Genomic DNA, 20,699 nt, shown 5'->3' on the forward strand with positions numbered 1-20,699 from the left:
TCCGTGCGATCCTTCTAGGCTATATAATTCAAGCTACCATCTAGGGCATACTCGAGTCTCAAACCGTTGAACGCCATTGGTGAAATTTGAGATGTGATAAGAATTCGATTTCTATATCAGGAATTTCAAACTTCGAACTTCTCCCTTCTTTGTATACTGTTCTCCACTTTGATCACCTTCACTCCGATACCATGTAGAATTTCTCACTGTAGATCATCTGATAATGCAATATACTAAAGCAAAATACTTGATCTACTTCTACAAACAAACTTGCGGAGGCTTAATCAATTTTGAGCAAGATCGAATAGAACACATATAACAGAGAATGAGAAATCAATCACACATCAACATAGAAGAATACTCTGGGGAAAGCCTCAGCTAAAAACCCCACTATTTGTATTATCATACAAGTGGAAAATATCTCCAGATTACAAAAACCTTTAGCTCACAAGCTATCCATCTCTCAGTACAATCCCTCAATGCTGCTGATAGACAGAATATGCAACACATATGCTTTCCTCCAATCCTCCAAGCCTCCTATTTCATTGCGCAGTTTCTCCTAGGTCCTCTGGCTGCCACTTGTGTGAATTCACCTCTCACACAACTCACCAAACTCAGAAATAACTGCGCAATCCTCAAGGAATGAATTCCTTTTGCATACAAGAGATATCCTCAATGGAATATTCCTGCAAATGATAGTACATTGTCCCATCCTTTGATCTCAACTGAGTCTCTGACTGAACTGACATGAGTTATTTATGAGAGAATATTCAGTTATCTGAAGTACACTAATTACATGCATGCATGCATTAACTAACTGAACTCACAATCAGTCCCACAAACCGTTGGAAGTAATCTAACTAGACTTAACTCAGTTAACTGAGTTAACTAATTACAACTCAAAGTACAACTCATCTTGATCTCCTTAATTAAGGGATAACTTCCTCGATCAAATGTATAACTATTGCATGTCTTCACATAGACTTCATGTTTGATTTTATCCAACTAATTAACTCGAGATGAATTAATTAATTATTTTTCAAACAGCTGCTAAGATCAAATTCGAATTTTAATTCTCAATTTTAGTTCAGGGACTAACTAAAATTGGAATATATCCCGAAATGCTATTTTTAGCGCTTCTGTATTTAACATTTCTTGTTGCTATTTTCAACAATTTAGTGGTATTGTCTTTTCAATGGGGGGATTCTTAGAAGGATATGTTGGCTCATCATCCATTTGAATAAGAAAATGGTGAAAAACATTGAAGCTAGTGGTTCCATGGGCTATTTTTAATCTCATGCACATTAAGATCTCATTCACTCATTCATAGAAAATTAATATCACCAATATTATTATTATTAAACTACAATAATATATATCAAATTAAAAATAATAAGTATATTAAAATATAATAATTTCAATTAAGTTATTTTGCACAAAGAAATTGATATCATATTTAACAAGTACATAGTAGTTAGTTCTTACCATTTAGTTTAAATATAGCTTAATTAAAGTAAAAACCTATAAACTCAAAAATTAAACAACTAATTGTATTGTTGAATGCTATCATGAAAAATTAAGAAATATGATTAACTAGTATTTTTTATATTAACATATATACACTTTAATATATGCGTTTTATTTTTTATTATTAAATATAATTTTTTATAATTAAATTTATCAAAATGTCTTTTTAATATAATAATAAATCACTTTAAATTGAAAATATGGAGAAAAAACTATAATAAATGAAAATGGAAAAATGATATAAAAAGAAAAAAAAATAGTTAAATAAAGAAGAAATAAAACTAAAAATAAAAAACTAGTAACTAACAAATATAGAAGTTACTAAAGAGCCCCTAATAATACCTCAACCAATCACCTGACACATCACTAAATTTAAATAATAGTAATAAAAAATAACATAAATTGAATTGTCAATGTTAAACTATGAAAGTTACTAAACCACCTATAATAAAATCTCAACCAATCATTTTACAAATAAATAAATTTAAATAATAATAAAAAATAACATAAATTTTCTCAACCAATCACTTTACAAATAAATAAAATTAAATAATAAAAAATAACAATGTTAAACTATAAGTAATCCACAGAAATTTTCCACCAAAAATAAACAGAATTCTAAATATTAAATTATGAATAACATAAATTTTTTATTTTTTATTTTTATTTTTTTGCCAAAAGGAAAAACAAAATTCATAATAGCATGCTTATAAGGTTTAATTTACAGCTCGGTAGATTCAGTTGGTGAAAAGGTCGGTATGAAAACTTGTACTATGTTGGCTACTTGGTAATGTAGGTATGAAAACATGTACTAGGTTCGGTAAGGTGATACCTGCTCTGTCGTAAAACTGCTATCAATAACCTGTTGTGATCTTGACCGTAATGAAAATGCAATTTCTTGTTTTCTTTTGGTCGGATAAGATATTGATATATTTCGCTGACGCGACCCGTTACATAGTTTTCCGTTCTCGTTAGGTCAACTCAAGTTTGTCGGAATTAGGCGTATGGACAAAAATGCCTTTGGCAGGCCTCCGTAGATCTCGCTGTGTCTTTTATAGATTGAGACAGGGTTCCTATATTTTATTCCAAAGCTCGAATTGTTATTGAGTAGTAGGACACAGATGATGGGGATTGGAGCCAATTTCCTTTGATTTTATAAGCCATGATAGTCGTGCATTGTCATTTTACTAGATGTACAAAGATGCGTTTTGATAACTCCACATTTCCCGTGGATTAAATGTGCACAAATGATCTCGTCCATCTTATATAGTTCAAAAATATTAAGGAAACAAATAATATGCAATGGTCTTAGGTCTTGTGATGCTTCCTCATGGCATGTGTTTATCACCTTGTTGAGTAGTGAGAACCGATTTTCTTTAGCTCCTCAACCGCCTTCTTTTACACTTGGATAAGATACCCCTATGATTTCCATCCATGTTGTCCACATGCTTTTCATGGCATGAATATTAGTTATCGATGCTGAAACGTGTGCCACCCTCTTAAGCCTCTTCCAAATACCAAGATACTTCATGGAAAAGTTGTACAACCAATCCAATACATTGCAAACAATTGAATATGAACAAGACACTTCAATCTCTCACTATTGGATAAATTCTTAGTTGTCTTGAGCTAGTTAGGTAACTAAGTCACTACTTCCTCCAAAGTGTAATTAATGCTAGTCATTATTAATTTGTTCTTTACAATGTAATTTTAGTTATTTGAAAAAAAAATTGCCCCGTACCACATTAAGAGATGAGGTCACTAAATTTCTATAAATCTTCTTTGAAATTAAACTCCATTAAATGTATAAAATATTTGTTACCAATTAACAATGTCTCATCACCATGAGATTCATGGAATTAAAAGGTTATGAATGAAGTCCCTTGTAAAATATTAAAACTAAGAATATCTAATTTCCCTATTTCCCTATATCTAATTAAGAAAAACTTGTACGCATTTAAGGAAATCGTGGAGGGTAAGTGAAGAAGTAAGAGGGTGAATGAAGATGTCAATACAGAGACCTTTAAATGCTAATGATATCACTGCTTACGAACTTTCACACATTATAATACAATGCTTACAATTTCAAGGAGCACAAACCGATGACTTTATTGGTTACGGAATCTATTTCAAGGACCACAAACTGATGACTTTATTGGTTACGGAATCTATTTCAAGGGGCGATCAAAACATTTAGATTTGACAGATAAAGCGTCAGAACACTTTGGTGTTATATATTTAGAGTTCTTAATATAAAATTTTAAAATTTTATTCAGGTCACATATATTAATAATTAAAATTATATACAAATTTTCATTGCATTAAATTTAATAAATTGAAAAATATAATTTTAATAAAAAATTTATAATTGATTCAAAATTTATATAATAGGTCGATGAGGCCAAATCTTTCTCTACCTGAAAAATAATACCAATTAAAAAAGAATCTAGACAGCGAGTGCAAGCGGGATTATGCAGACCATTAGTATCTGCATCAGCCTCTTGAAGGTTATTGATCACAGGTGGCGGGCCTCCTGAAGTAAGTGCGTGAACCTACCCATCGTTCCACCCAATTGGCAAAGACGAGTGGAAGCCAAGGACCAATTGGCACTCTGGTGAAGCGTGACTTGCGGCACAAGTTTTGTGAAACTTGTATATAATACACTAGAGATACCAGAGGTAGGTACACATATGCAAGAGAAACGCATTACATTTGAAAAAACAGATTTCATAACAATGGAGGGTTGTGAAGATGGGCAAGTGAAGCTGTTAGGTGTGACTCGCAGTCCCTTCGTGGCGCGGGTTCGCATAGCACTTGCTCTTAAAGGGATCCATTATGAGTTCATTGAAGAGGACACCCCCAACAACAAGAGCGAGCTGCTACTGCAATCAAACCCTGTTCACAAGAAGATTCCAGTGCTCATCCACAACGGCAAGCCTGTTTGTGAATCGATGATTATTGTCCAATATATCGAGGAGGCATGGGACAGTAAAGCGCCATTTCTGATGCCCGGAGATCCATATGACCGAGCCGTGGCCCGCTTCTGGGCTGCCTTCATAGACGATAAGGTAATTTATGCATTCCTACTTCGTTATCTGCTATTAGGGATTTTTAAAGTTTGAATTACTGGTTTGTATTTCCGTGTCTAATATGAAGTATTCGTGGCTGCAGGTCTTTCCAAGTATTGTAGGAGCTTTCAGGGGCCAGGGTGAGGAGCAACAGAGAGCGGGTGAAGAATCGGTGGAAAAACTTCTTTTGTTGGAGGAAGTGTTGCGAAGTACCGGAAAAGCGTATTTTGGAGGAGATGGGATAGGGTTGGTTGACATCGCATTGGGCTCGCTATTGGTACTCATCCAAACGGTCGAGAAGGTTACCAATATAGTTTTAATGGACACACAAAAATCGCCGCTATTAAGTGCATGGGCTGACCAATTTTGTAAAGCCGACAAAGTGAAAAATGCGTTGCCCGATCGGGCCGAGTTATTTGTATTCCTGTCGGCGAGGAGAGCGAAGCTGACATCACCACCCCCTGGCAATTAGAAAGAAGGCGGCTGACGGATAGTTAAATAATATTTAAGATAGCTAAAATAATAATATTTAGATAGTAGGTGTTTTCGTTGGTCTTTTTGTGTGTTGTTGTGCTTCGATGTTGCGAGACAGAACGCTGGATTTATGTATCAGGTGAGCTGATACTCCTGCAGAATTGGTGGGTAATAAAGCTGCCGGGGGATTTCGGTGCAATAATATTGTTATATATGCTACTGTTCACTTCGGTCCTTCGAACACTGGAGTTATGTTTCATGTGAATTCGCATTCGTTAAAAATCTGTGGGCTATCTAGTTTCCCTGTGTGTTTATCTTTATGAATATATTCAGTAAAATCATACTTATTTAAATAAATCTGATTCATATCCGTTGACATCAATCACATGCAAATAAAAGTATGATATTAATCACATGCAAAATGCAAAATCTGATTCATATCCGTTGACATCAATCACATGCAAATAAAAGTATGATATTAATCACATGCAAAATGCAAAATCACATTAGTATATTTATATTAAATGATGTATTAATTTATATAATGTTCTTAAATAAAAATATTGATATTGATAAATATATTAATATTAATATTAATATTAATATTGATAAATAATATTGTCAAATAATTATTACATTATAAAATATTAAATTTTCATAATAATTTTATAAATTTATTGATTTCTTAAATTTATAATATTAATATTTTAGATTTAGTTATCATGTACCCATTTGCCCTAAAGTGCTCATTAGTCATTATGAGCCAAGCTTTGGGTTCCTACTTGAGTCCCTACCATGCCTTTTATAGCTTACATATAAGGTACATTTTGTTCTTTTAGCATGGAGCCTTGGGGCTATAGCATGAAGACTAAAGCTCCATTTAGAAAGGAATTGTTGGCATTCCTCTGATAAATCGTTCATTTGAGCTAAGATGCCACCACTAAAACCAACTTGCTTGTCTTCATTTCACGTCATAATCAATGCCTAACTTATGTGCAAAAGCTTTTACTACTAGTGGTTATATGGTCAGGTGTGGACTTATCTAATGTGTTTGACTGGGTACTCTCGGAGGCATAAACATGAGCTTTGAAATAAGACATCATTAACTTTCCCCAGTGATGCAGGATTGTCTACTGCATAGATAATATCATGGTTTGATCATCACATTCTTTGTAGATAATATTGTACATTATCCCTCTAACTATTTTTCTATCATGACATGTTTCAGGTGTTGAAAAAATAAACATCTAACATTCAACAATTTCTTCTATCCATGGGACACAAGTATTGGGAGTTGGCACCTATCAATGTAGCTAAAGAGCGGGACCTTAAGCAAAATGACTAGATTTATAGAAGGAATGTATAGTATATAAATTTGATTTCTAAATCAAATTCTATTAAAACCATTTGCAATGCCATAACACATAACCAAATAACAATCACTATAGCCTAGTGGGATATCTCGAGTGCTTTAATGCTTTGAGCTTCATGCAGAGGTCTTGGAGTCCGAGACTGGCTGCCCCTATTTTCTGGCTCAATTGATATTTCTCCTAGGTCCATCACTATAATCAGCGCCAATAGGTTAATAGTGGGTACCATCCATGAAATGCACAGAAGTCCCCAAGGTTTCTCTATGAAATTTTCCATGGAGAAAAAAAACAAAATAACAATTATTTCAGATGGCCAACAAGTGAAATGGAAAGAAAAACTAACCTTAATTTGGCATTCATTGTCTCACATCTCTTGCAGAGCCAGGCTTTTCTCAACCCATCCCACATGACAAATAAATGTCGAGGAATGAATGTTACAAAATATCATAATAGTGGCCTCACAACATTAGTCTCACATGCTCTACAAATAGAAGGACAAAAATTGTTGTTTGAAGTAATATTAACAGACAGATTTAGGTGTGGTCCTTTAAATGTTGTTATTGTCGAGGTTTTATATGAATACATTGATGAAGTGTATATGCAAAATGTAAATTCAATCATTTCAATATGAATAAAATTACGGGTTTCTTTATGGAAAAAAATAAAATAAAATAGCAGACATGGAGTAAATATGGAATACATATTGATGTTGGTGTTGTAGCTTGAAATATTTAACTAACTTAAGTAACACTCCAAGTATTTGCTCCAAAAACTAGAAGAAAAACAATAACCCACAGGAATTAGAGATGTAAACAGAAAATAATGCACAAACCAACAAACATGTGGATGTCAAACAGAAATACAAATAAGATTTCAAATTTTAAATCTCCAATAACAACAAAAAATTACATTGCACGGTAAGGCATGTAAATTACATTGGATGGTAAGACATGTTTGAAATAACATCATAAAATCACAGAGATGTGAAATAAAATTACTAAAATGTTTGAACGACTGAAAACTTGAAAAACAATAAGAAAAACTACATTGTGCACCGCCATAAAAAATGTTTAAATGAATTATATAAAGTAATAAATTCAGCTTTAGAAAATTCTACATACTGAAGGTGAAAACTACATATTTTCACACAATTACATTGTAATATTCAGCAAACTTTCGATCTGTAGAATAAAGATCCTCAAGTAATGCTGCTTCCTCCCTTTCAATCTCTTCAATAGTTGACTTAAATTTGTCACAATGAGCATGCTATGAGTAAATTTCAGTAAGTCTTCATTGACGAAATAAATTAACAAAAGGTAGTCTAACTAAAGGAAAACATATATAAGCATGGATTTCCAACCACCATTTTTCACTAAAACACTTCACTTTACAAAAACTATTCAATTTATACATTTAAGTATTATATGTGTATAACAGGTTTTGTAGTTACAAGGTGCACATCATAGAGAATATGGCCTAGTAGAGTAAGTTACCTTAACCATATCATTCTGAAAAAGATAACCAAAATTTCTTATAGCATGATAGCAATATCAAATTCACACCAATAACTCGAAAATAAATAATATTTATCTATTTGCATAACAACCCAAAAGAGTTAGATCCAATGGTGAAAATCGAGGAGCTTTTTAGCACTGGGAAACGTTAGATTCTCGTGATGGCCATTTACCCTGGAAGCCAAGGGAAACCTTGAGGATGTGACCATACATGTGGTTACATCCAAAGAGATTATATCAATGGTCTCATGACCCATGCACGCATAAGTGGATCAAAGCCCACCCCCATGTCCTCCTTTTATAAAAAGTCAAATCTTATTAGCATGATCGGATTTCAAGGGTTTCCTAGTAATAACATAGATACCTTGAGACATAAGGAAACATATCAATAGGTATAAGGGTTTCAATTTATTCACCAGAAATCTTTACATACAGGAAGACAAGGAAGTAGAAAAAGAAAAAGTCTCTAAAGTAGTCATCTACCATAGATTCTTGGTGTATTGCAGCGGACCTACACAGAAGAGACTTGTGTGCCTTCCATTCCTAAACAAACAAAATACTAAAAGGCATTGATTCTTTCATATATCATACATTCATTCAAAATGTATAGACACTACACTGTAGTGGTGACCCCATTTTGTCTCAAAATTGTTAACCAATCCCATCCTTCTTATATTTCTTACAAACAATTTCCATATAATCCACATTTGGATTCCTCCAGTTGGGGTTAAAAATTTGATATAGTAGTTGTTTTTAGTGCAATATTTTGGACTTTTTGGGGTCGAAATCCGACAAAAAAATTGAAGTGAAATCTTGATTTGTGTTATTTAAACTGATTTTTTGATTATATATATAGATTAGCGCCTTGAGAAACCTCTAGGGAACTTTTATTGTGCAGGGGTTACCAATCAAGCTTGTGATTTCAATAAATTTCTGCCAGATTTTAGAGAAATTAAACCTGAAAACCTCACTAAAAAACATCCAAAAAATCTCACTAAAAACAGCTTGTTTGATATATAAGAATATTCACCAAATTGAAATTTTGCATATTTAATCACATCCACGTGTACGTAAAATTGCAGGACATGTGATACTCTCCATTTTCCCTTAAATTTATCCAAACTAATTCCAGCCACAAACTAGTTGCCACCCCTGTTGTCCTTTGTTGTACAACAATGAATCAAACCCAAATATGGTTTCCATGATAACAACATTTTAAAATATTTTCTTGTTTGTTGGCATATTTTTTAAATTCCACATGAAGAGATTCAAGCAATTGCTGGACCCTGCTCCAACTGTAGTTCTAGATTTTTAAGTTTTCATTTTTATATTCATACCAATCATAGTGATTTGGGTCCACTCGTTGTGATTTGGGTCCCACTGACCATTGCTGTAACATCTCAAAAATTGATAAAATCAAATATCTATTTAAACTTGACTGGACATCAATTTTTCTGAACATATCCCACTCTTTTCTTTTTCAATAAATAAGAAGATTAATCCTATGAAGAAAGTTTATAATGGGTATATACCCCAAATAAAATAATAATAATAACATTGCAAATGGTTTAATTGTAGGTTTTAACCCCGTACAGAAATTACCTGCATACGAAATCTAAATCACAGAAAAATAAACAATGCGAGAGCATAACACATAAAACACATATACACAGAGATTTTCCCCTGGATCCCAAAACCGGGACTACAAGCTTGATTTTTCATTATTTTCTTTTCAATGTTACAATACATATTTATACATGCCAAAGCATCCAATACCATGGACCGAAAACCATAGGTAGGTTCGCCCAACCTAATATAGGGTCCAAAAAAAAATTTCCCGGGGCAGCCCCGTGAGGGGGGCTACCCAGCCCCCTCAAACCCCCCGGACAGTGGGGGCTACAGCCCCCCCTGTGACCCCCCCACTACGCAATCAACGCAACGAAGGGGGGACTCCGCCCCCCTCTAACCCTCCGGTTCACTGCGTGGGTTAGTCGTGGAAAAAATATAACACAACCCAACAATCTCCCACTTGTTGTTTTCTTTCCACAGGGGGCCACAGGAGAGCTTAGTCATTTTTCCAGCCCTGAAATACCCATTGTTTCTCTATACCAAGAGAACTTCTCAGAGCTCACAGATTTTGTCAATGCATCTGCAGTATTCTTCAAAGTGTCCACCTTTACCAACAACACCTTTTTGTCTTCTATCATATCCCTCACAAAGTGATATTGAACATCAATGTGCTTTGTCTTTGAATGATAAGCAGGGTTCTTTGCCAAGAAAATTTCACTTTGGTTGTCACAGTATATTCTTGTAGCGCCTTGTACTAACCCCATACTTGAACACAATCTCTACAACCAAACTGCTTCCTTGCTTGCATGAGTGGCTGTCATGTATTATGCCTCTGTAGTTGATAGTGCCACTGCAGATTGTTTCTTACTCATCCAACTGACTGCACCTCCAAATAGGTTAAACACATACCCACTTTTAGATCTTCTCTGATCCAGATCTCCAGCCCAGTCTGCATCAAAAAAGCCACGAATATCAAACACTCTGTCCAATCCTGGTCTTCCTTGGTAGCACAAACCATAATCACTAGTGCCACGCAAATACCTGAAAACCGGCTTCACTGCTGTCCAGTGCTCCTTCCCTAGTTTTGACATAAACCTGCTCAATACTCCCACTGCATGTGCAATGTCTGGTCTAGTACAAACCATTACATACATCAGGTTACCGACTGCACCTGCATATGGAACACGGGACATGTCCTCTTCCTCTTCTTGTGTCTTGGGACACTGTTCAGCAGATAACCTCACACCTACAAGAATAGGAACCTTCATCGGTTTACTATCTTGCATATTAAACCTCTGCAGTATTGTCTCGACATACTTCCTATGGTTTAACCAGAGCTTCCTCTTTTCCCGATCTCTTTTAATTTCCATGCCCAAAATATAGTTTGTAGCACCAAGATCTTTCATGTCGAATTTGGAGGACAATTGGGTCTTCAAATCCTGGATAATTTCTTTGTCATTTCCAACAAGCAACATGTCATCCACATACAAGACCAGATAAATAACACGGTCACCAATCAATTTAAAATACACACAGTGATCTGCTTTGCTTCTGGTGAAGCCAAGTCCCCGTATAAATGTATCAAATTTCTGATACCACATCCTTGGTGATTGTTTTAACCCATACAGAGACTTCTTTCACTTGCATACCAGTTCTTTCTTACCCTTCATCACAAAGCCTTCATGTTGCTTCATGTAGATTTCCTCTTCCAAATCCCCATGAAGAAATGTTGTCTTCACATCCATCTGTTCTACCTCAAAATCAAAAGCAGCAGAAATAGATAAAAGTAATCTAATAGAAGTTACCTTGGAAACAGGAGAAAAAATATCACCAAAATCAATTCCCGACACTTGGGAATATCCTTTTGCTACCAACCGAGCTTTGTATTTCTCCACCTTCCCTTTTGCATTTGTCTTCTTTTGTAACACCCATTTGTTGCCAATGGGTTTCCTTCTAGTCGGCAACTCCACCAGATCCCAAGCCTCATTTTTGTGCAAAGATGCCATTTCATCAACCATGGCCTCTTTCCAGAGTTTTCCATCCTCTGAATCTACTGCTTCCTTCACAGTTCTGGGATCATCATTAGTAATAGACAAAGAAAAATTTAAACAGAAATCAGAAGGACTATACCTTTTTGGCTGCCTTCTTTCTCGAACTGATCTTCTCACAACGGAGTTTGTGGCTCTTCATCTTCTGATTCCTCCTCTGCTGCAGAGTCTGATTCTTCCTCCTTTAGCTCAAACTCTATATTCTCAGGTTCCTTTGGTTGGACTTCATGTTTAATAACATCTTTCACCTCTCTGAACACCACATCTCGACTGTACACAACCTTCCTTGTTATTGCGTTCCAAAGCTTATAACCCTTTAAACCATCCTTATACCCAATAAAGATGCACTTTTCATATTTACTATCCAACTTGGTTCGTTTCTCCTTTGGAACATGTACATATGCATCACATCCAAATACCCTCAGATGTGAAAGACTGGGTTTCTTACCAGTTCGTACTTCTTGTGGAGTCTTATCCTCCAATGCTGATGAAGGTGACCTGTTGACCAAGTAACATGCATTATCCGCCGCCTCTGCCCAGAATTCTTGTCCTAACCCGGCACCACTGAGCATGCTTCTTGCCCTTTCCATCAACATCTTGTTCATTCTTTCTGCGACTCCATTTTGCTGAGGTATATATGGAGTAGTCTTCTGCTGTGCTATACCACACTTCTTACAGAATTCTTCAAATTCCTTGCTGCAAAACTCTCCACCATTATTTGTCCTCAACACCTTTATCTTCTTCTTTGTCTGATTTTCCACCAGAGCCTTAAATTCTTTAAACGTGTCAAAGACTTCAGATTTCTTGTTAAGGAAACATATCCATGTATTCCTTGAGAAGTCATCTATAAATGATACATAGTACACAGACTTACCCAGTGATGGAACTTTCACAGGTCCAAACACATCACTGTGCATAAGCTCTAATATTTGTTTCGCCCTCTTAGCACCAGAGGGGAAACTCACCCGATTCTGCTTCCCATATACACAATTTTCACAGAAATCAAAACCTAGAGAGCTATTACTCGTACCTTCTACCATACCTTTACCATGAGGTATTCAAAGGCCCTTCTCTCCAATATGTCCAAGCCTTTGATGCCACAGCATGGTCTTCTCTCCAGAGACCACTAGATTTTCAGCTCCACTTTCAGGAACCACAGAACTGTTGCACCAATCAACAACAGTGCTACCTTGCAGCTTGTACAGAGTTCCAGTCCGAACTTCCCACATCAATACCAGTGCTCCCCGAACCATCTTGCAGGTATCCTTCTTGAACACTTTTTTTACACCTGCATCATCCAACTTGCTTACAGAAATCAGGTTTTTGGCCAATGCAGGAATATGCAGAACACCCGGAAGTGTTCTAACCCTTCCACCTTGCAACTTCAACTTTACTTTTCTGCGACCAATGATTCTAGCCTTCCTATCATCTCCTAAGAAGACATCACCACCATCGTATTTCTCATACTCATAGAACCACTCTCTATGGGGAGTGAAGTGAAAGGATGCACCTGAGTCAATCAGCCATGCCTCATGATCTACATGTGCACGTGAAGAAGCCAAGTACACATCCCCACCTTCATCTGAGGTGGTTTTCGCCTCTACAGAAGGAGCATCATCAGATCCCTTTCCTTTATCAAGAGCTTTAGATTTACAGTCTCTTTTGAAGTGCCCTTCTTTTCCGCATTTCCATCACACCACCTTTACAGGTTTTCCTAGAGATTTAGATCTCCCTCTAGATTTAGATCTCCCACTCGATGACTTATTTTTGTTTCTATTATGGGACCATCCTCGTACAGACAAGGCATCACCATTCTGGTTCTCCATATTTTTCCATCTCATCTCCTCTGTTAGCAAGGTTGAGACTATTTCATCAAACTGCAAAGAAGTTGCATTGCTACCTATTGCAATAACCAGACTATCCCACGAGTCTGGTAGAGAACACAACAAACTGATGCACTTATCTTCATCTGAAATTTTAATATCAACAGACGCTAACTGACTTACCACAGTATTAAATGCGTTCAGATGCTCTGTCACCGAGTCTCCATCTTTCATCCTCAGGTTATACAGATTTTTCTGCAGGAACAGTTTATTCACCAGAGACTTAGATTGGTACAAAGTCCCTAACTTGTCCCACAAAGCCTTCATCGTAGCTTCCCCTGATACATTCAGCAATACTGAATCTGAGACACACAATCGTATTGTGCTCTTTGCCTTCCGATCCAACTTCTTCCATTCTTCATTGATCACTCCCGTTGGTTTAGTACCTGGATCTACCGCGATCCACAAATCTTTATCCACCAACAAATCCTCCATCTTGAGTTTCCACAACTCAAAACTCTGACCATTGAACTTCTCAATCTCTATCTTTCCGCTGCTCGCCATCTTCTTTCACCACCAGAATCGATCTCACAGATCTCCCACTGAACAGGGTCTACCACAGGCCCGAGTGAAACCCCTCAGCAACAAAGGCGTCCCCTTGAAGCCAAAAAAGCTCTGATATCAAATGTAGGTTTTAACCCCGTACAAAAATTACCTGCATATGTATTCTAAATCACAGAAAAATAAACAATGCGAAAGCATAACACATAAAACACATATACACAGAGATTTTCCCCTGGATCCCAAAACCGGGACTACTAGCTTGATTTTTCATTATTTTCCTTTCAATGTTACAATACATATTTATACATGCCGAAGCATCCAATACCATGGACCGAAAACCATAGGTAGGTTCGCCCAACCTAACATAGGGTCCAAAAAAAAATTTCCCGGGGCGCTGCCCCAGACCCCGTAGAGGGGGCTACCCGCCCCCCTCAAACCCCCCGAACAGGGGGGGCTGTCGTCCCCCTGTGACCCCCCCACTACACAATCGGTGCAATGAAGGGGGGGCTCCGCCCGGGTTAGTCGTGGAAAGAATATAACACAACCCAACATTAATGGATAAACTACATTGGCTCTTTGTGCACCACCTTCTACCTACTTTTCCTTTTCATAGTTTTAAGGTCCACTGTATGATTATTATTAACAGACTTTGCTGCTTCCGAGTTGTTAGTTGGAAAATTCCACAAGTTTTTTCTATTTGAGATTAGACCAGGAAACTCCCTCCCCTGTATGATACCGTGGAAATTTGCATAAACTTTTTCTATTTAAGCCTTCTTGGGTTCCTTGCCAAGAATTCCCCTTGGCCTTCCTAGATGCCTTCCAAATGTTTTTGTTGTGATTTGTCTGCCATTCTGTGTCGGGTTTATGGTTTTAGCTTCCCTACAAGCCTTTAGGTATATTTTTTCATTTGGGTCTATGCTTTTAGCTCTCCAATACTGGTCTTTAGGCATGCTTTTTGCATAAGTGCTTTCTATTCTCTGTATTGGGTTTATATTATTAGCTCTAATATTGGTCTTTTTCATGTTGAGGTGTGTTTTCTTTATACGTTTCTCCATTCTCTGTATTGGGTTTATGACTTTTTCCTCCCGTACTTGCTTCCCAATTCTGGGCTTTATCGAGAATCGGACTCACTTGCATCCATGTATTGGGTGTATAGTTTTAACTCTTTAATTTTTATTTTCTTTTTCCAAAAAACTGATATTGGATGCACTTGTGATCCTGTAGAGCGATTGCAAAATCGAGGAGCCTTCTCTGAATCAAATAGCCCTCTCCTACAAAAAATACCAAATAAGAAAGTAGAGCAAGTGCGTCAGATCTATATCCTACATCTAGTTCCCCACAATCTTTTCTAAAGACAAATGTAATTTTGATGCTGCAGAGATATTGCTAAATCGAAATAGCTACCTCCCTTCACATAAGCAGTTAGGACAATTGCATCAGATCTAGATCCTACATCTAGCTTTGCACAATCCTTTCTCAGGGAAAATGAAATTGTGATGTTGCAGAGCTTTTTCTAAATCGAATTAAACTCCTCCCCACCACAAGCGCAAGCAAGACCGATGCATGGGATCTAAATCCTACATCTAGATTTTCACAATCTTTCGTTAAGACGCTTAGATGAAATCAGCTGAACTAGACACTAAATTGTTATAAAGTCCATAATCAGGATTTTTTATTACTATTATCTAAGATTGCACTCTTCTTGACTTTGGATTTTATGTTTCCATCCTCACCACTGGTTTCTGGGGTTCTACTTATAGTTTTTCACCTATCTTTGTATTGGATTTATAGATTCATATCCCATAACTGAAAATTCTCCTCTGCTGCATTAGTGTGTTGGATTTCTAGTTTTTACCTCTATTACTCATAGCAATCACTACCTACCATAGACCACACAGAATGGAAGACTCGAACTTGCACGGTGCGCCAAAAACAAGCAGAGGGGGATATGACAATGATAAAATTTTAAGAAAAAAGGGCTTTGAAAAGTGCCAAAGACAAATAAAAGGAGTGGAAAAAGAAATAGAGTTTGACAAAATTACCTCGCCATCAGTTTTGGAAGAAGCATCTTGATCGTCGCTGGCAGAAGTATCTTGATCATCGTCTGCCCTGGACGCACTCACCGGCTGATTGTCTTCATCATCTTCGTCATCATCTGCCATCAGCCAAGTTATGGATTCGAGCTCTTCCTGGTCATCCTCTTCTTCGTCTGGGCTCAATTCTTCATTCTGTGGTCGTTCTTCCTCAGAGGAAGCCAGGCAAATGCAAGGAATACTTATATAGGAGTTTACTTCTAACTATGAAGGAATACAATGAGGACATAAAATTTGTAAATCTTAAACCTCACTAGGCCATTGGACCTCCAAAAAATTGACTCATTAAGCCATAAACTAGAAACCTTCTGTGGAACTCCAAAAACAAATGAACCAGAATGAATTATCAAAATGAATAGAGACAGACAAGTCTTCCAGAATCAAGGGCCTTTATACTTTGCATCTGACAATATGTTGCAGTATGAATATTGAGGTCACAACTATTCATTTATATTACACTGTTGTAAGAAAGGATGATCATATTTTATATATTTTATCCAGTAAGGCATGTACTTCGTCATTGGAAACTCTAACCAACGTTTCATGTTCCTATTGTAATGAAAAACCGTTGCATTGTTAATCTCTGAATGTTCCAAGCTAGGATTATATCTTAAACCCAGCACATGCCAGGACTTGTCCAAAGGATGGGTCAAGCCATAAAATGTGATCAATCTAGGGGGTAGTGTTCCAAGCTTCCACAACACTCTATCCTCATTTTGACATACAATAAAAGAAAAAATTAGAAATCGAACAAGGAAAAACCCATTAAGTTTTCTAGATAATTACTTCAGATTTACTTCAAATACTTTAAAGTAAGCATCATGGGAATTAACATAAATAAACCACACTACACACTTACCATGTTCTGCCACTTGTGATATATTCTAATTATATCTTGTTTCTTCCATTTTTTGAGATCAACTACATTCATCCCATATGCCCAACCAGAACCATTAGGATCAAAGTTCCTGGCTATGTGCAGATTGGAAAAATTAAGGTATTTTTCAAATAGGAGAAATCTTTCTCCACAAGTTTCCACTGAACCATTAACCTTTCCATGAAGATCTACTGACCACAAGGACATCAAATTTTTCTGCACCACAATATCATCATCGAAGAAAAGGATCTTGTCCATTTTGGGATAAATTTGTGGAAGATAGAAACGAAGATGATTTAGCATGGATAAATATTTTGGATTTATATATTTCAAATTGGAGGAACGTGCTGAGAGTGTAGTCAGGTGATCTGCCTTGAAATAATACTCTTTCATAGTTGCGGATTCAAGTTGGCGAAGCACAGGGAAATAGGAGGAATTGAGCCATTTAAAATCATCAACATTTTCTACATGTATCGTAGCTTTCCCTGGGGGATTAAGTAAAAACCACATTTTCATGGCCCCAAACTCTAACTTGTTTTTGACGAGATGAAATACATGTTTCTCAGAGTCCTGCAAACACAAGTAAATCACCTACAATGAGATCCAAATATTAAATGAAAAATGTAGCAAAACTGTTGAAATTCCAAACTTTAGAGTATTTTAAATTAATAACACTTCACCTTAGCATTCATGACAGTTGAATTCACAACCATAGATGTAGCCAATACATTGTCAGAAAATAATGCATAGTGATAAAGAGTCGGATCCTCCAACTTGTCCTTTTTAGGAAATTCTCGCTTTTCAAGAGGAAGCAAGTAATAATCTATGGTCAATCGCATGGACAGATAGTGCAAGCCCTTGGGAACAGTCTTTGCTACCACCTAACTTTAAAATTTACTTTGCTTTTTCAAGGTCCTTACATGTTCATCTGTAGACTGAAGCATGGCTTGCAACTTCTTTGTTACTGTTGCACAGTCATAAAATTGTTCTCTAGCCTTGGATAGGACATGACCCATAGCCTTGATATTCCCAGGTGCACTGAAACATTCATATCAACTATCGGCAATGAAGAAGAGAATGAAAAGTAGCAAGATTGACACACAGACTACAACTTTGAAAGAAAGAAAGGATATGAACACCAAATGAAAATAGAAGCACTTACTACTCTTGATTTATGAAGCAGCCAATGCGAAAATCTAGGGGGTAGTGTTCCAAGCTTCCGCAACACTCTATCCTCATTCTAACATACAATAAAAGAAAAACTTAGAAATCAAACAAAGAAAAACCCATCAATTTTTCTAGCTAATTACTTTAGATTTACTTCAAATACTTTAAAATAAGCGTCGCAGAAATTAACATAAATAAACCACACTACACACTTACCATGTTCTGCCACTTGTGATATATTCCAGTTATGTCTCGTTTCTTCCATTCTTTGAGATCAAATTCATTTATCCCATATGCCCGACCACAAGCATTATTATCAAAGTGCCTGGTTATGTGCAGATTGGAAAAATTAAGGTATTTGTCAAACCAGTGAAAGCTTTCTCCATAAGTTTCCATTGAACCATTAACCTTTCCATAAAGACCTACTGACCACAAGGGCATCAAATCATTCTACACCACAATATCATCATCCAAGAAAAGGATCTTTTCCAGATTGGGATAAACTTTTGGAAGACAGAAACAAAGATGATTTAGCATGGATAAATATTTTGGATTTCTATATTGCAAATTGGAGGAACCTGCTGAGAGTGTAGTCGTGTGATCTGCCTTGAAATAATACTCTTTCATAGCTGCGAATTCAAGTTGGCAAAGAACAGGGCAATAGGAGGAATTGATCCATTTAAAATCATCAACATTTTCTACATGTATTGCAGCTTCCCTTGGGGGATTAAGTAAAAACCACATTTTCATGGCCCCAAAATTTAACTTGTCTATGACAAGATGAAATACATGTTTCTCAGATTCCTGCAAACACAAGTAAATCACCTAAAATGAGAACCAAATATTAAATGTAAAATGCAAAAAAACTGTTGGACTTCCAAACTTTAGAGTATTTTAAATTAATAACGCTTCACCTTAGCATTCATGACAGTTGAATTCACAACCACAGATGCAGCCAATACATTGTCAGAAAATAATGCATAGTGATAAAGAGTCAGATCCTCCAACTTGTCCTGTTTAGGAAATTCTCACTTTTCAAGAGGAAGCAAGTAATACTATATATTCAATCGTATGGACAAGCAGTGCAGGCCCTTGGGAATAGTCTTTGCTGCCAGCTGACTTAAAAGTGTACTTTTATTTCTCAAGGTCCTTACTTTCTCGTATGTAGATTGAAGCATGGCTCGCAACTTCTTTGTTACTGTCGCACAGTCATAAAATTATTCTCTAACCTTGGATAGGACATGACCCATAGCCTTGATCTTCTCAAGTGCACTGAAACATGCATATCAATTATCGGCCATGAAAAAGAGAATGAAAAGCATAAAGATTGACACACAGAATGCAACTTTAAAAGAAACAAAGGATATGAACACCAAATGCAAATGGAAGCACTTACTACTCTTGATTTAGAAGCAGCCAATGGGAAAAACTATTGCCTTTGAGGTAGATCAAAACCTGAATTAGCCTCACCCAATGTACGCTGACATTCTTTAATACAAAGCATCAATTCCTGGTATAAATCACGATTATTCCTAGCCTGGGAAATGCTTGAATACACCCTAGCCATGATCAATTGGTCTCGTATTAATCTAACAGTGGATTCAGAATTCTAGTTCTCATTCTCTCGCCTCCAAATGCTGTATTTTCCTAGGACAACAGAATCTACCTCCTTGGAACGTTTAATTTCTGCATTTTCAAGCTGAACTCATTCTTCTTCATCTTGTTGGATCAGCTTTGTTGACCTTTTCTCCCTCTTTTGTCTCAATTGTTGTAAGCATTAAACTACTATAAATCAAAGTATACTATGCTAGAATCTAAGAAATATAAAAATTTTCTATTGGAGAAGTAACATTCAAAAAGAATTTTGGAAAAGAATATAATAATTCCTGTTTCCATGAGAACAAAAAGTAGCGATCTAGTGGAGCAAAGAATTTTACCCTCCACAAAACTTTTGTTGGAATTTCTTCAAGCTGCAAATGGTATGCATTAGAATAACCATTGTCCTGAGAGTTTGACTAGATGTTACCTTACAGTAGGCTACCAACAGCACAGGTTAGTTAACCAGGGAAAATAAAAACTTACCATCAAGAGAATTCTCTTCGACGTCTCGATGTTCACTTCTTGTGTCATCCTCTTGAAAGATCGTAAGAAGTTCTTCATCATTGGAAGTTTTTTTTTGCACCTCGTCATTCATTTTACCCCCCTAAGGATTTTCCTCATGTCATAGACATATTTGGGCACTACAACCCCAATCACATATGTCCATAAACCAAGGGCTTCTAAGTCCCTAAAAGTGTTGTCTCATACCCTAAAGGAGAAAGGTCATCTGATTACATCATCTCCCAGAAGTTCTCCATGAAAAACCACTCAGAACTGGTCAAAGTAGGACCATACAGATTATATAGTGCTAAGGGTGCGATGCATCTCACTTGCCACATGAAAAAAGTGCAATGCATACTGGAAAGCCCTTTTGTAGGGTGCGATGAGCTAGAGCAGACAAATGGCACAAGCAGTTTGCTAGGTGGAAACCCTAAGAATCTTCTAGAAGCTGCTCATTTGACACTTGTCTCCCTGAATTCGCCCAAGGATGAGTAAGAGATCATGA

The 20,699-nt window shown here is 36.5% G+C and overlaps 1 protein-coding gene and 1 pseudogene across 1 annotated transcript; one reads left to right on the forward strand and one right to left on the reverse strand.

The window, feature by feature from the left end:
• The first annotated feature begins 4,227 nt into the window (after positions 1-4,227).
• LOC149204614 (glutathione S-transferase U15-like) lies at positions 4,228-5,351 on the forward strand. The gene is made up of 2 exons (XM_089393327.1): positions 4,228-4,595; positions 4,699-5,351. Exons 1-2 carry the CDS (start codon positions 4,263-4,265, stop codon positions 5,065-5,067), a joined length of 702 nt encoding a protein of 233 aa, XP_089249453.1. The 5' UTR covers positions 4,228-4,262; the 3' UTR covers positions 5,068-5,351.
• An 11,139-nt stretch (positions 5,352-16,490) lies between these two features.
• LOC149204615 (polygalacturonate 4-alpha-galacturonosyltransferase-like) overlaps positions 16,491-20,699 on the reverse strand; it is a 51,967-nt pseudogene continuing 47,758 nt past the window's right edge.

This window comes from Pinus tabuliformis, chromosome 1_2 (genome assembly GCF_031772625.1).
Source record: "Pinus tabuliformis cultivar Carrire ecotype Pingquan chromosome 1_2, CPIR1, whole genome shotgun sequence".
Classification (NCBI taxonomy): Eukaryota; Viridiplantae; Streptophyta; class Pinopsida; order Pinales; family Pinaceae; genus Pinus; species Pinus tabuliformis.

Coding starts and splice junctions, on each gene's coding strand:
- LOC149204614 (XM_089393327.1), top strand. CDS start 4,263: ATGGAGGGTTGTGAAGATGGGCAAGTGAAGCTGTTAGGTGTGACTCGC. Junction 4,596..4,698: donor CTGCCTTCATAGACGATAAG/GTAATTTATGCA, acceptor TCGTGGCTGCAG/GTCTTTCCAAGTATTGTAGG.